The 15,531-nt window shown below is 52.4% G+C and overlaps 1 protein-coding gene across 1 annotated transcript in view; it reads right to left on the reverse strand.

Moving 5' to 3' along the window:
- Positions 1 to 4,173: 4,173 nt before the first annotated feature.
- The window catches only part of LOC117869899, a 64,069-nt gene continuing 52,711 nt past the window's right edge, over positions 4,174 to 15,531 (reverse strand). The window contains exons 12-18 of the mRNA XM_034757002.1: positions 8,613 to 8,724; positions 8,195 to 8,298; positions 7,961 to 8,088; positions 6,803 to 6,919; positions 5,921 to 6,067; positions 5,386 to 5,526; positions 4,174 to 4,524 (exon numbers count right to left, since the gene is read on the reverse strand). Coding sequence (XP_034612893.1) covers positions 4,310 to 4,524; positions 5,386 to 5,526; positions 5,921 to 6,067; positions 6,803 to 6,919; positions 7,961 to 8,088; positions 8,195 to 8,298; positions 8,613 to 8,724 — 964 coding nt within the window. The 3' untranslated portion in view covers positions 4,174 to 4,309. The remainder of the gene's footprint in view (positions 4,525 to 5,385; positions 5,527 to 5,920; positions 6,068 to 6,802; positions 6,920 to 7,960; positions 8,089 to 8,194; positions 8,299 to 8,612; positions 8,725 to 15,531) is intronic.

Below are 15,531 nucleotides of genomic sequence, written 5' to 3' on the forward strand. Positions count from 1 at the left end.
ATCTATGAGGAGATAACTGGCTCTGTGGATACGGGCAAAGCAGGGGACGTGATATAAATTGACTTTAGCAAAGCTTTTGATATGGTCTCCCACAGTATTCTTGCCAGCAAATTAAAAAAGTATGGATTGGATGAATGGACTATAAGGTGGATAGAAAGCTGGCTAGATCGTCGGGCTCAACGGGTAGTGGTCAATGGCTCAATGTCTAGTTGGCAGCCGGTATCAAGTGGTGTGCCCCAGGGATCGGTCCTGGGGCCAGTTTTGTTCAACATCTTTATTAATGATATGGATGATGGGATGGATTGCACCCTCAGCAAGTTCGCAGATGACACTAAACTGGGAGGAGTGGTAGATATGCTGGAGGGTAGGGATAGGATCCAGAGTGACCTAGACAAATTGGAGGATTGGGCCAAAAGAAATCTGATGAGGTTCAACAAGGACAAGTGCAGAGTCCTGCACTTAGGATGGAAGAATCCCATGCACTGCTACAGACTGGGGATCAACTGGCTAAGTGGCAGTTCTGTAAAAAAGGACCTGGGGATTACAGTGGACAAGAAGCTGGATATGAGTCAGCAGTGTGCCCTTGTTGCCAAGAAGCCCAATGGCATATTGGGCTGCATTAGTAGGAGCATTGCCAGCAGATCGAGGGAAGTGATTACTCCCCTCTGTTCGGCACTGGTGAGGCCACACCTGGAGTATTGTGTCCAGTTTTGGTCCCCCCACTACTGAAGGGATGTGGACAAATTGGAGAGAGTCCAGCGGAGGGCAATGAAAATGATTAGGGGGCTGGGGCTTGTTTCGTCTTCAGAAGAGAAGAATGAGGGGATTTGATAGCAGCCTTCAACTACCTGAAGGGGGGTTCCAAAGATGCTGGATCTAGATTGTTCTCAGTGGTAGCAGGTGACAAAACAAGGAGTAATGGTCTCAAGTTGCAGTGGGGGAGGTTTAGGTTGGATATTAGGAAACACTATTTCACTAGGAGGGTGGTGAAGCACTGGAATGGGTTCCCTAGGGAGGTGATGGAATCGCCATCCTTAGAGGTTTTTAAGGTCAGGCTTGACAAAGCCCTGGCTGGGATGATTTAATTGGGGTTGGTCCTGCTTTGAGCAGGGGGTTGGACTAGATGATCTCTGGAGGTCTCTTCCAACCCTAATCTTCTATGATTCTATGATAGGAAGACAAAAAGTATGGAAATACGTAAAATGCACATGGAAGGCAACACTGTATCTTGATGCTCAAGTGGTGAAACAAATGAATAGTTTCCCCTATTTAGGGAGTCTAATAACATCCGACTGAAGAGGTGAGGAAGAAACCAGGAGAAGGACACAGCTTGCAAAAACTGCATCCAACAACTTCCTGCGACTTCTGTGTCATCTAAAGTTAAAAGGGCCACATCTGCGCTGCAGTGCTGCATGTGGTCAGCTCTCCTGTCCAGACGTCCTTAGAAAGAACACTAAGAGATGACGCCAGAGTTTGAGTTTCGGCATTGCAGAAGAAGGATAAAAATTAGCTGGATAACCAAAACTATGACCGACGGGGTGATGAGGAGGATGAATTCTACAACAGCACAATCAGTTGAGACTCTTGGTAAGAGAATAACAGCTTTCTGGGGACACGTCGTTCACTGATCCCTGAGCAACTCCACTCAAGGACACCCACGATCTGGCAGGACAGCAGGCAAACCAGGAAGAGGTGGAAGCAGATTCAGCTAGGTCGGAACCATCACCAGATGAACTGGTCTCCAAAGCAGAGGGGAAGTTTTACACCTCTGTCCCAACGGTGGAAGAGACCGTATCATGCTGGCAGGCTGTTGAGTTGGCTTTATCCCTGCCTTCGAGTGGCCCCGTGTCTGTTCTACCTCCCCCGCACCCCCAAAAAAACGCTTCCTCAAACAACGCTCCAAAAACTCCAGGTCAGGTTCACACCCCCATACAGCTTAGCTTGTGATTCACTCCTCGTTGGGCTGGGAGCTCATCCCCGCCACGCTCTGCTCTGCCCAGGTTCCCTGCTAAGGGTGGGGCAAAGAGCTGACCTGCCGGGTCATGGCCAAAGACATCCAAGAACATCCATTGGAGACAGGGAAAGTCACGTCTCCAGTACGGGAGCAGGGGGCTTTGCAATTCCACCCGGTCCAACATTAACCGCGGCTGAACTTTAAGTAGCCACTCGGGCGGGAAAATGGGAACTGCCTCAGCAAAACCCCTGATCTTGCTGCTCTGCAGGGTTCATTTGGAGGCGTTGGTGTTCTCAGAGCCGCTGGCATCTGTCCAGCCCTGTTCCCAGGATAGGGGTTTTCCCACCGTGGGTCAACAGTGGTTAGCAGATGCCCAAAGCCCTGGATCGTGCAGACAGGGAAGTAGAGGTGAGGGCTTGTTCCTGAACAGCATCTGGGCGAGGTCGGTGGGCACCGTGCTGCTCCACAGGGGTCCCCCGTCACAGCCATTGGCCCGCACTCCCCTCCCCGCACCAGGGAGAGAACCCAACAGCCCCGATTCCCCTTTGAAGTGTAGCCGCAGCCCCCCACCCACTCCACTTCACTTTCAAAATGCTGCCACCTGCGGTGCTGTTGGGGAAATGGGAAATGAGAGCTGGCTCGCACCCTGGGCTGGGCCTCACTGTGGTCGGATGCAGCAGCCGGGCTGTGGGCACTGTGCTGCGGGGAGGGGGAGGGGTGACAGCTACCAGACCCCCAGATCTTTCTGTACGGAACCCAGGAGTCCTGACTCCCAACCCCCTCTCCCCTAACCCAATACACCCCACTCCCCTCCCAGAGCTGGGGAGAGAACCCAGGAGTCCTGGCTCCCAGTCCCCGTTGGAGGTTGAACTGACATTCTCCTGGGCTGTGTAACCCCCAGCTTGTGGTACCTGCTTTCCCCACTGGGGTCTTCCTGAGCCTAATCTTAGGGTACGGAACAGCTCCCATATGAGGCAAGACTAAAAAGATCTCTTGGCAAAGAGACGGGTCAGGGGGGTGTAGTCGTGTGGTTATCGTCCCTCCCCCTCTGAGTCGGAGGGAGGCCACACCGCCCCACTACACCGGCGGGACCACCACCTAGTATCAGAGGGTAATTAGCATACTAGGAGTTAGCATCCCGACCGGTCTAACGGGGTTGGGCCCCCAAACAGGGAACAGACTCCAGCCCCGAGGCAGGAGCAGGGCCTCCCAGGAGTCCCTATGCTCTGGTCCTCAGGCCGGGGGCAGAGCAGCCAACTGTCTATAGTCCCTGGGCCCGTTAAGCAGGGGCAGAGCAAACACCGAAGTCAGGCGTCCTAGCTCCTGCGGGTGGCCGACACACCCAGGCCTCTTGACCTGGAGAGGGGAGGCTGCCACCCCGTGGTGGGGTGGCAGGGGGGGCCCGGGCCCACCCAACTCCACCAGGACCCGACCCAGGGCCCCAGCAGTGGTGGAGAAGCCGCCACTGAGTCAGCTGGGAATCCAGCCACAAGACGCCGACTGTGCTTCCGGCAGTGCGACAGCCAGACTTCCTGTTCTGCTGACCCACTGCCGGTGGGAGGGGCAAGGCGGATCTGGCTCCACCCACCTGGGCACAGAGGGTGATTCCCCCCTCTGGGTCAGAGGGGGGCCACACCACCTCACGACAGATGCGACAGAGGGCTAGAAAATCATGCTATGGGGTGGAGAAAAGTGAGTAGAGAACTGCTATTTCCCCTGTCCCACAGCATCAAAACCCAGGAGTCACCCAAAGAAACAAACAGGCGGCAGGTTTAATACATACAAGGGGCGGTACCCTTCTGCACATTGCACGATTAACCCGTGGAACTCATTGCCAGGGGATATGGGGATGGGCAACAGGATAAGTGGGTTCAAAAGAGAATTACATAAGTTCCTGGAATAAGGCCATAAATGGCAATTAGCCAAGATGGGCAGGGACACAACGCCATGCTCTGGGTGTCCCTAAACGTCTGACTGCCAGAAGCCGTGAGGGGAAGACAGGGCTGGGTCTCCCCAATATCACCACGTTCTGGGCACTGCCCGTGAAGTTCTGGGTGTGCCCCTGTCGGACATAGGACGCTGGACTAGCTGCACCATTCACCTGACCCGGTGTGGTCGCGCTTCTCGTCTTACCTGGCTTTTCACATCCCCACTCACGAGAATTAAATTTTTCCTCATTGAAATAAACAGAGACATAAATCCAAAGAGTTTGGTCTCAGGTTTGTTTTATTCAGTGCAACACTATCAAGGGGACGTGAGTCCATCTGAGAGCCGAGAACCCCTGTGGGGGAGAGCAGCTAATGCAGGCTGCAGGGTGGATTTCAGTGCGGTGTGGCCATTGCCCCAGGTGGGGAATCAGGAGAGAAGCTTTAGCAGGAGAAGCCCCGCGAGGGCTGGGAGGAGGCGCCCAGCTGGTCCCAGAGCCATGCTCGCCGCGCCGGAGGCCTCTGTGCATTCGACCTCAGTTAGATCTACACTGATATCTGTGAACATCTGCGAAGCCACTTGTGCCATGATGCAGATGGACTCGGAAGCGCAACCCTTCATGACAGTCTGCTTTTCATGTCCATCTGTGGGGGGGGGGAGGGGGAAGGAGGCAATTTTTGTCAGGCTATTCAAGCTGGATTAAGACACAACACCCCCCCCCCCAGTGCCCCACCAGGATGCCCCACAGCCTACATCTCCCCATCTGCTCTGCTCACCCCCAGCCTGTCTGGGCCTACATGGATTCCCTTTCTCCTGCGCTCTGACGCAGGCTCGCGGTGTGTCCGTGAACAAATCACTCACAGCCCCGATCTAGAGACCACCGTCAGTACCCGGATTGGGTCAGGCCAGTTATAGCCCTCGCCAGCTCATCTAGCAGCAGCAGCTCAGTGCTGGTGGCAGAAGTGGGATCTCTAAGAAGGGTGGCTTTGTAGCGACTTAAGGCACCATTATGGGACTGCCACAGCCTCCCTGTGAGAATTTAGGCAAGTCATGGCACAAACTGTTCCAGTTTCCCCATTTTTTAAATGGGGAGAACGATCCTTCTTTTGCCTGTTTAGATTGCAGGCTTTTGGGGGCAAGGACTGTATCTCACCAGGAGTCCTTTAGCATCAGGCACAAGAGGGGACCCCAATCTCCATCTAAGGTCTGTGCAGCGCCTGGCACAACGGGGGCCGCCAAGACTAAGCCAGTCCCTATCACGAGTAGCTTAGAGACTAAACTCGACACAGGAAACGGATGGGAGGAGAACCAGACGCACAGGGAGGGGGAGACACTGGCCCAAGGTCGCACCTAAGCCCAGTGCTAGGAATAGGACCCAGGCGTCCTGATCTGCAGCCAATACCCTTCACTTAGTGACGCCAAAGAGTGACTCACTGCACACCTACAGGGGGTGGGCGAGAAACAACAAAGGAAAAATAACCCCAGAATGAATGAACAGAAGTTACCAATTATTATGGTCGCGGTGGCATCAATACACTGGGTCTCGGATCCAGTACAATTTATGGTTTGCTCATTGCAATGATCAGCGTTCACCGCGTAGCAGCCAGGGCAGCGCCGGCCGTTGGGTTTGGTGTCAGCCGGGGGCACTGGGAAGAAGCGGAGCAAACACAGTCAGCTCGGGGGACGCGCCCCAGGCGGCGTCAGGGCAGGGAGAGCAGCTGGGGGCGGCACAGCTCAGCCCTGGGTGCCCCCTGCAGGGGGAGCTGTAGCTCTGGGGACACCGGGGGCAGCAGGGGCAGGGGAGAGGATTGCAGCAGGGAGCCCTGGACCCCGCCCCGGGTGGGGTCAGCTGGGTTCACACCTGGAGGCAGCCTAGAGCCCAGCCCAATAAACTCCACCTGCACATGGGCGCAGTGTTATTCAATGGGGCGCCCCCTGCAGGGTCGGAGGACCAGTCTCAGGAAGCTAACTTGGGGTGGGTTCCAGGCAGTGGGAGGTGCTGTGGGATGGAGGAGGAGATGCAGAGATGGGGAGAAGTACCTGTAATATTGGTTCTGCAGGCATTTCCCATGCAGCATTTGAAGCTTGTCCTTGTCATTGCATCACCAAAATTTGCAGAGAAGGGGCTGGCTTTACACAGGTCGGAGGACACACACTTTTTGATAACTGTCTGAGTCTTGCTTCCCACTGCATAGGAGGAGAAGACAGAGATTTATTCCCCTTCCACTCCCATCCCATCAACGCCCTCTTCACAACGACACCCAGGTGCCATTAGCCTTCCTCTACCCATGGGGAAACTGAGGCTCAGGGTGGGGAAGCAACTTACCCAAGGTCCCACAGGGCTAGATAAGCGAGTCCAGCACCTACATCCAGCATTTAGATCCTCCAGCTCCCCGGCCCCGAATCTCCTGCCCATAAAGTCCTTTCGTCGTCAAAGTTCCCACCGAGGGTACATGCAGGGCCGCTGAAATCCCAACGCCGTGTGTCCCGCTCACCCCTTAGCCGCAAGGGGATTCACAGACTAGGTGTTCCCCTGCGGAGCCTGATTCAGGGGATGCCCTCGGAGCGCCCCTACCAGATTGGGCCCTGCACAAAGCCCAGCCACGGGAGGAGGTGGAAGGGTGCCCCCCATATACTCAAGAGCCCAGTGGGTTAGACACGCCTCATGGATGTGGGAGACTGAGAGAGACCCATCAGGAGCCAGGGGGTCAGGCCCGACTGTAGAAGGGGAGAGGGGAAAGGCCCCGTTGGGGAGCTAGCCCACAGGGTCTAACATAGAACCCAGGTGTCCTGGCTCCTTAACCACTGCTCAGACCCACCCACCCCACGCCCTTCCCAGAGTTGGGACTGGAATAGGACCCAGGCGTCCTAGCTCCCCAGCCTGTTCTCTGACCCAGGTTGGTTACGGCCCCTCTCACCTACCCCATGTGGAGTCTGTCCAAGCAATGCCACAAGTGTCTTGCCCAACATCGCAGGTCTGTAGGTCGCCCGAGCAGCTGGTTCCTGGTTCATCGCAAACCTCACACTGCAGACAGGCCCCTGGGGATGGAGAGAGAACATGAGCCACCTGGATTTGTCCCTCCCTCACCTTCCCCTGGGCAATGTGGTAGGGCGACCAGAGGTCCCAATTTTATAGGGACAGTCCCGATATTTGGGGCTTTATCTTATATAGGTGCCAATTACCCCCCACCCCCTGTCCTGATTTCTCACCCTTGCTATCTGGTCACCCTACTCTGTGGGGAAGCTCCGAGTACAGCGCCCTGGTGTCCCTCATCCCTCATCAATGCGCTGCCCCAGCTTTGTCGATGGTCCCAGTTGGCTACAGACATTTCACGCTGCTCTGTGGCTGCGTCTCCCTGGATTTTGCTGCAGATTTCATTTCCCCAGCGGTTTTTCCCACCTCACAAACCCCAGAGAGATCCCCAGCGGGTGTGAGCTGGTGTCGCTCTCCGGTGCGGTGCAGCAAGGGCCAAGTCACACCTGCCATCGATTCCAGTGCAGCTGCGCCCCCCTGACACCAACTGGGCCCTGCCCCACTGACTCCAGTGCAGCTGGGGCCTCCTGACACCGGCTGGACCCTGGCCCCACTGACTCCAGTGCAGCTGCACCCCCCTGACACCGTCTGGGCCCTGGCCCCCCCACTCCAGTGCAGCTGGGTCCCGCTGACACCAGCTGGGGATCACATATAAATGCCCTTCAAATAACCTTGAGCTCTTTTTACGGAAGTTTTGATCTGCTTCCTGTCAGACAACAGACAAGAATGTCCTTGTCCCTGTTCAAAATGTCCTTGTCCTCCGCAGCTCTGAAACGTGCCCAGTCACAACACGGTTCGAGTGATTTAAAGAATAAATATTTCCTCCCATTTCCACCATTGTTTCACTCGCTGTCACGGGGACTTGGTAACTTCCAGCCCTCTCCTCCATGGACGTTGTCACTCAGACGCCCCCAGCTCAGCCCCCGTTATCCTATGGCTGCTTTTCGGTTACGTGCGTTAACAGTTTCACCTGGCAGGCAGCTCTGGGCCATTGGGCCGTTGGAGAAGTTAGGAAATCAGCCCCTGTAGGAACAGACCCCACTCACCCGTAGCCAGGAGAGCAGCGAGGATGCAGACGGCAAGAGAAGCCTCCATGGTCAGGGGGAAGCAGTAGATCGGCACTGTGGTCTGTGATGCAACCAAATCTGCGGCCAGGGGATTGATCACAGTTGTGCTGAAACGAGATAAGAAGAGAGATTGCACAAGCCACATCCAGTTGATAGGGTGGGTGGCTCCTCAGATCTATTTCCACAGTTCTGGGGTAACCACATCACTGAGACCTTCGTGGCTGGTATGTTCGCAGCGTCCACCTGGAGCAGTCAGAGACAAACCGCAAATACTCCAGCTGGAAGGCTGCTGTCTTAAATGACTTTGTTCTGAGAATCTAGGAAAAATACATGGAAGAACCAAAAACAAGAGAGAGAACTCAGCCTCTTTGTTCTCGGCTGGCTTTTTGCATACTGCCTCTGGTCCTACGCTTCCGTTCTGAGCTCTTTGGCGGCAGGACAGGAAACCACCCCACCCCCATTCTTAAGTCACTTATCATTTCAAACACACTCCTCAATACACAATATGTGGCTTCCTCTGAAGTGGCACCAAGCCACACACTACTTTTAATGGTGGAGAGGCTGTATCTCAGGAATCCCCCCTCCAAATCACGCCAACTCTGCTTCACTAGCTCTTCTCTGGCTCCTTTACGGGCATACGGATTTTCGGGAAGATCCAACCATGAATGCAGAAGTCGGAGCACTTGCCAAATGCTCGTTTATGCAAATTCCTGGAAACTCTGACCAAGAATTGCATCTGTTGGCTTAAAGTCGCAAAAAGGGAGGGGGGGGAAACAGCTTTCGTTATTTGTTTTAGAGGAACGAGGCGTTGTTTTTGAGAAGGAGATCCCTTTTCTTTGCCTTTCGGTTTTTTTAACCCAAAAAGTTTCACCAAAATATTCCTCAAAAATGTTGTCCATGTTTCTCATTTCCTCCCCCAATTATTTTCTTTTCCACGTCCCTCCATCCCCCTCCCCCCAAAATTGGTTTCTGGTTTGGTTGGGGGAAAAAAGGTGGAGAATTTTTTCAACAAGCCCCAATATTCTTTAGAAAAACATAATTGCAAGAAAAGCTTCAATTGAAAGTTGGAGTTTAAAAGGTCAGAGACCTGCCATGAACCAGATGCCCAAAGTAACGTAGCTTCTATTCCTGGCCTGCTAGGGGAATGTTGGATTAAACGAGGCATCTTGGATTCTACTCCCAGCTCCCGGCGGGGACTGGGACCTAGTGGTTAGAGTAGTGGGGCCAGGAGGCAGGTCTCCTGGGTCCTATCCTTGGCTCTGGGAGGGGAGGGGAGTCAAGTGGGTGGAAGCTGGAGCACAACTAGAATTTCTCTAAGGAAGGATCCCAAGATTTCTCTTCACCTGGCGTGAACCAAGTTTTCTGCCATCCCTTAAGTTTCATTCTTGGATGTCTATCTGATTCCTGGAGACTCGTCCCTCTCCAGGGCGGCGGGGAACCACACCGCCTCGCTACACTTACCTTGATTCAATAAATCCTTGAACGGTTTGCACCTTATCCCTTTGTATGTTTTGCTTTGGAGGACGGTAACAAACCCGTTGATAGCTGTGGGATCAGGGGGACGAATCTTCTCACCCTCTGCTAGGTACCACATGGAGGCAGGGATAAAGCCAATGCAGCCACCTGTCAGCATGGTACGGTCTCTTCCACCATTGGGACAGAGGTATAAAACTTCCCCTCTGCCTTGGAGACCAGCCCATCTGCTGACGGTTCCAACCTAGCTGGCTCTCCTTCTATCTCTTCCTGGTTTGCCTGACATCTTGCCGGACTGTCTGTGTCCTTGAATTGAGCTGATCTGCAATCACCGAGCTACGTGTCCACAGAAAGACGTTATTCTCTTTGGTACAACAGGACTGACCACTTGTAGCACTGCAGCAATCTAGTGTAGATGTGTCGTTTTAACTTTTAACGACACAGAAGTCGTGGGAAGTTGTTGGATGCATTTTTTGCAAGCTGTGTCCTTCTCCTGGTTTCTTCCTCCCCTCTTCAGTCGGATGTTATTAGACTCCTTAAATAGGGGAAACTATTCATTTGTTTCACCATTTGACTGTCAAGATACAGGTGTTGCCTTCCATGTGCATTATCGCCTTTACATATTACCATATTTTTTGTCTTCCCATCGTTAATCGTCTTTCCATATTTCTTGCTGCCATCGCTCCCAAAAGTGAGCATGTTCTGAAGTTCCTCAAAGTGATATGAATTGGTTCCGTAGTGTGTCTTATGTTGTTGATGTCTACGCTATTGACCTGTATGCCCTGGTTGGTGTCTTCTAAACATTCCCTTATTCTAACTTCTATGTATATGCTAAATAGTTGGAATTATACAATGCAACCATGGCATTTACCTCTGTAATGCTCCAATACGCAGTTCATACTTCATTCGGATTGCTGCTTTCTGTCCCCAGAATGAGCTTGTTACTAATTACAGATCTTGGAAGTCAATCCTACATTCTTCAAGGATATGTATCATCTTGTTATGTTGGATGTTGCCAAATCGCTTTCAATAGTCTATTTACAAAGTTCTTCTTTCCCATGCTAACATAAGACCCTAGCGGCAAAAACTGCCTCCCTCGTACTCACTCCTGGTCGAAACCCATCTGACTTCTGCTAATTCTTGTCTCAAGACGTGTCCATGTGCCAACAGTTTTCCACAGATCTGTGAGTATACGGCTGGCTTCTTGGGTTTACAGTTCAACGTTCTTCACAGTTTCTAGCATTATCAACCTTTGGTGAGGAATAGAGATTGACCTCTTGGAGTCCTCCAGAAGTTCTCCTGGTGTGTATATCTGATTGAGAAGTTTGAGCAGGTAAGAATTTGGATCGTCCTTCAGGGTGTGATGAAGTGGGGGGTTTTCTTGTTTTCTGTGGAGTTTTCAATGGTTTGCATGCGGAGGGGGTGGGACTCAGTTTCCCTGGGTGTTACTGGTTTAACGAGGTGAGGGGAGAGAGAGTTTGTTTTGCAGAGGACCGGAGAGAGGACGTGGGGACCCAGCTGATGGCCTGGAGGATGGATACCCCAGCAACCGGTGACCTGGCGACCTGGTGACCCGGAGGCCCAGCTGAGGAGACGCAGCCGGTTCTGGCCAGTGGGAGGACAATGGGCTGCAGAGAGAGGACCCAGTGACCTAACCAGCCGGTTCCAGCCAGAGGACAGAAGCGAGGAGCGGAGGCCCCGGTTTACGACCCTGTTTACCTGGAGAGAAGACAATGGACAGAGGCGGGGCCTGGGGCCGGTGATCTCAGATGCCCAGCGGGGAGCAGGCGGGCTCTGGGCTGGAGAGGGGGAGCAGGCAGAGCCCACCTGGATGCAGAGAGACTGGGATGTGCTGGGCTGAGGGAGGCCAGGCCTGAGACCCTGAGAGTTTCCTGGGCTGTGTTCAACTCTCAATAAACCCTCCTGTTTTATGCTGGCTGAGAGTCACTCCGGGCTAGAGAACAGGATTGCATCAACCCCTTCAGGGGTGGAGGCCCCGGGGGTCCAGAGTGAAGGGACTCCCTGAGGGGGCCCACGGCAGAGACAGACGTGCTAAGGCTCAGAGGTGCGGCTCCAGGAGGTGGAGGGGCCTGACCCCGAGAGAGAGTGGACCCCCGAGAAGGGCTGTCGCACTGAAAGGGACACCCCACACGGGGCCAAGAGTGGGCACGATCTGTGAGTCCGTGACACAGGGATTGTAGCATTTCAACCGCAATATATTCCTCCCCAGCTTCTTGACCTTGCTTTATATTTTTTTAGCGCTCTGCCTAGTTTCCGCATTGTAATAGCCGGTGGTTTTTCTTCTCCAATTTCAATCTCTATATTTTCCAGTTTTTCAGGATCAGACGCTCCTTCACGTATTCCATCCTTCTTCCCAGGATGCTGTTTGCTTTGTAGCATACTCTGACTCATTAATTTTGATAGAGTTTGTTCCTCTTCGTAACTTCCTTTCCTTAACTTATTTGATTCACGGTCTTTCTATGGTTTCTTTTGTGGTTGTGTCTGACTTCATGTTCTTCTATTTCAAGGCCTCTTTGTTCTAGCCATTTTTCATTTGCCTCTTTGCATGCTTCTGGGATGTGTTTGTGTATCTTTCGATCTTCCTCACCCTTCCGATCTTTGCATTCTGTTCTTGCATTTATTATTGAAAAGTTTAAGATGATTCATATTGTACAACCTTTTTTCATGTCATCTTTATTGCATTAGGCCTTTGATTAGAAACAATGTGTTTAGTTGGAGAAGATGCAGTTTTAGGAACCATCTGAAAAAGTCAGGAAAAGAGAGGAGGCTTGAAAGAGTTGCTTTTTGAAGATAGTAACTCAAAAGTCAAGAAAACAGGTAGGTGCTGGTGGAGGTGTCAGATGGTGCCGGTATCTCGGTCCTGCCAGCAATTAGAAAGCTATGACTGTTCTTTTCACATTTTAGTTTTGTAACTGTAGAAAGCCCTGTGTAAATGCGGGGTTTTTACCTGTAATCTAAAATTTTCTTCACAATTTCCGAATACCGACCCTACAATAGACTTTTACTGCATTTGGCGAAGTGTTTGGTTGAAGGTTTTGGGGGGGGGGGGTTGCACGCAAGTGAACGCTATTGTGAAAAGCTTGGGACCGTATATGAAAAGTTTTAGACAAATGCCAGAAAATTAATTCTTTGGAGATATTTCAATGTCATGATGAATAAAATGGGTGTGTGCTGGGGGGGGGGGGAAATCTGGATTTCAGGGAAACCTTTGACAACGGTCTGAAATCTGGTTTGAGTAAGGTTGGTTGGTTTTTTTTCTTAGTGAAACAGCGCATATCTGTTCTTTACCAGTTGCCATGTTTTCTTGTTAGTAAGTGCTTTTCTTAGAGATGTGACCCCCAACATCACAAAGTAATATTCCCCTCCTCCACACTGCATTTTGCCAGTCTTTCGAATCACTCGTTTCAGCAGGCTGTCGAATAGTAAATCACTAACAAAGGCCCGGGGAGGATCCCGTACCTGATGATATGATGCTGATTTTGAGGCACTTCTAGAAAATATCACTAAACACATAAAGGCAAAGAAGTGTTTTGGGTAGGTGAGTGTTCTTAATCTCTGTTAGAAATGCCCAATCTTGCAGTTTCACCCCTCGTGTGTGCGCCCAGGCCTCTCGACAGCTTTGTAAGAGTGTTTTGTTCGCTGTGCCTGACACTCGGGGGGAAAAGTGTTTCGAAAAATCGGTAAAACCCTAGGGTGTAACCTGATGCTTCATGAGTTTGGGGAGAGATTTTGTCTTGCCCAGGGTAAAACCTTGCCAACTCACAACGAACGGAAACGAATGCGTTTCACTACATAGAGTTTTCAAAACATTGTCAAAGTTTCCCCTGAAATCCAGAACATATCTCTTACCCTCATGCCCTCTTCTTTTCAGGTTACCTTGAAAAAAGTAAGTGTGTGTGTGTGTGTGTGTGTCATTATCCCCACACCACTGAACAAAGCATACAGGCAGGGCTGGTTAAACCTTTTGTGGGCCCGCTGCCAAACATATTTGTGGGCCCCCATGGGACACTACAGCAGGAGCGCCGGGACCTCCCACCGCACTTTCCCTGTGTGACAGGACCCCCCCGGGGTGCAGCCTGGGACTGTGGGACCACTGTGCCCCCCTAACTCTCCCCAGCCTGGGCTGTCTCTCACAATGCCTTGCTAGTGACCAGCAGCAAACCCCTCCTGGCACTGTTATCACTCAGCACAACCGCATGTGGAGCCCCACACCCAGCTAGATTGCATGAATGCTTCCAGAGCCACTCACGAATCACACAGAGAAAGGCACCCGCCAGATCCCTCCAGCTCCCAGCACTGTGCCTCAGGAATGTACCGTCTTTATTTATTCATTGGTTCACCACTTCATCAATGGAAAGTGGACATACACCAACCAGCTGTTGTAAAACCTGAGTAGATTTACCACATACTTCAGGCAAACTCACTGGTAAAGATAAACAGTAAAAGAAGTGTTTTGATTACAAAAGACATATTTTAAGTGATTATAAGTGATAGGCAAAAAGTCCGAGTTAGTTACCAAAAGAAATAAAATATTAGCCCGCAGTCTAAACTCTCAACCCCATTAGACTGGGCAACATCTAGATTAAGCAGCTTTTCTCACCCCACTGGATATTGTAGTCCTTTATATAAAGATTTGCCCCTTAAATCTGGGCCATCTCCTTGGTTGGAGTCTTCAGTCTTCTTCTCAGTGTCTTTGTGGATTGCAGCCAAAGTGGGGGCAGAAGAAAGGCCCAGCATGGGCCCCCTGTGTTCTGTTTTATAACCTCAGTCCCATGTGCTTGGAGAAAACAAGTCCAGGCACATCTGGGGGGCATTGCCGAGTCCCCAGGCAAGGTTGAGCAGTTCCCCTGGTGTGGCCTCATGCCGGTGAGTCATTGCATTGTAGCTCCCTTGCTGGACAATGGCTGGTGATGGGTTGTTTGACACCCCGCCCGGGCATTGGTTACTTTCCTTGCTGTTGCCTCAGGGGAGCTAATATCTGGGTGATTCCCCAACTTACAGCATGTTTCAGTGACAACCATACAACACAATTCTCATAACTTCATCTGCATTAATGATACACATCTATGGATAGACAAATGATATTCAAGAGATCATAACTTTTCCGCGGATACCTTACAAGGCATGCTTTATATATAATATCACAATTATATAAAAATGAGGAATCTGGGGGCTCCATGATGCTCCCTCAAGGTATAGGAGTCCCACCCTGTCCCACCAGAGTTACCTGCTGGGGAAGGGGGGGCTCTGTTCTTCTCCCACTGTGTCTCCCCCTCCGGCACATTTCTGGGTCACTCTCCTTGGAAAACGAGGCCGGGCCTGAGGGGGGGTGGGAGGGAGCCACTCCTCATGGCAGCTGAAGGTGGCCGCTCCAGGTCACTGCTCTGTGCACCATGACAGCTGCTCTGGCTCTCTTGGCCTCTGTCCCCGGCAGCCAGGCCAGGCTGGGAGCGGAGGAAGCGGAGCAGGCCACCTCCCTCTCTCAGGCAGCCGCCGCTCTGCACAGAGCCGCGACCCTGAGTGCCAGGCGTGAGAGCCGGCTGGTCCTGCCCCTTCTGCTGCCCTCCTGGGCCCGGCTGCTAGGGACAGGGGCCGAGCGAGCCAGGAGGTGGGCGCAGCAGGAGGACAGAGCCCCTGTCCCTCTCTCCTGGTGGGCCAAGCAGAAATCTGGTGGGGGGGACATGACCTCGCCTGTCCTCCCCACGTCTCCTATGCACCTGGCAACCAGAATGGGGCCCTTCTGAGTACGGGCTTGGCACCACGGCACCTTTTGGCACCATTGTAAACCCGGTACTGCATACAGGAGCCCGGGGAGCCCTGAAGAATCACCGAGCCACCATGTGGCCTAATGGAAAGCCCATTGGACTGGGACCAATCCTGGCTCTGCCATTGGCCGGGTGAGCTACCGTGGGCCAGTCACATCGCGGCTCCATGCCTCAGTTTCCCAGCTGTAAAATGACGACAGTGATGTAAAGTTCTGTGCGATCAACTGAGGCAAAGCGCTGTGTGAAGCGGGGTCTTTTGATCATTACCGAGCCACGGTATCATATCAGCAG

Source organism: Trachemys scripta, chromosome 24 (assembly GCF_013100865.1).
Source record: "Trachemys scripta elegans isolate TJP31775 chromosome 24, CAS_Tse_1.0, whole genome shotgun sequence".
NCBI lineage: Eukaryota > Metazoa > Chordata > Testudines > Emydidae > Trachemys > Trachemys scripta.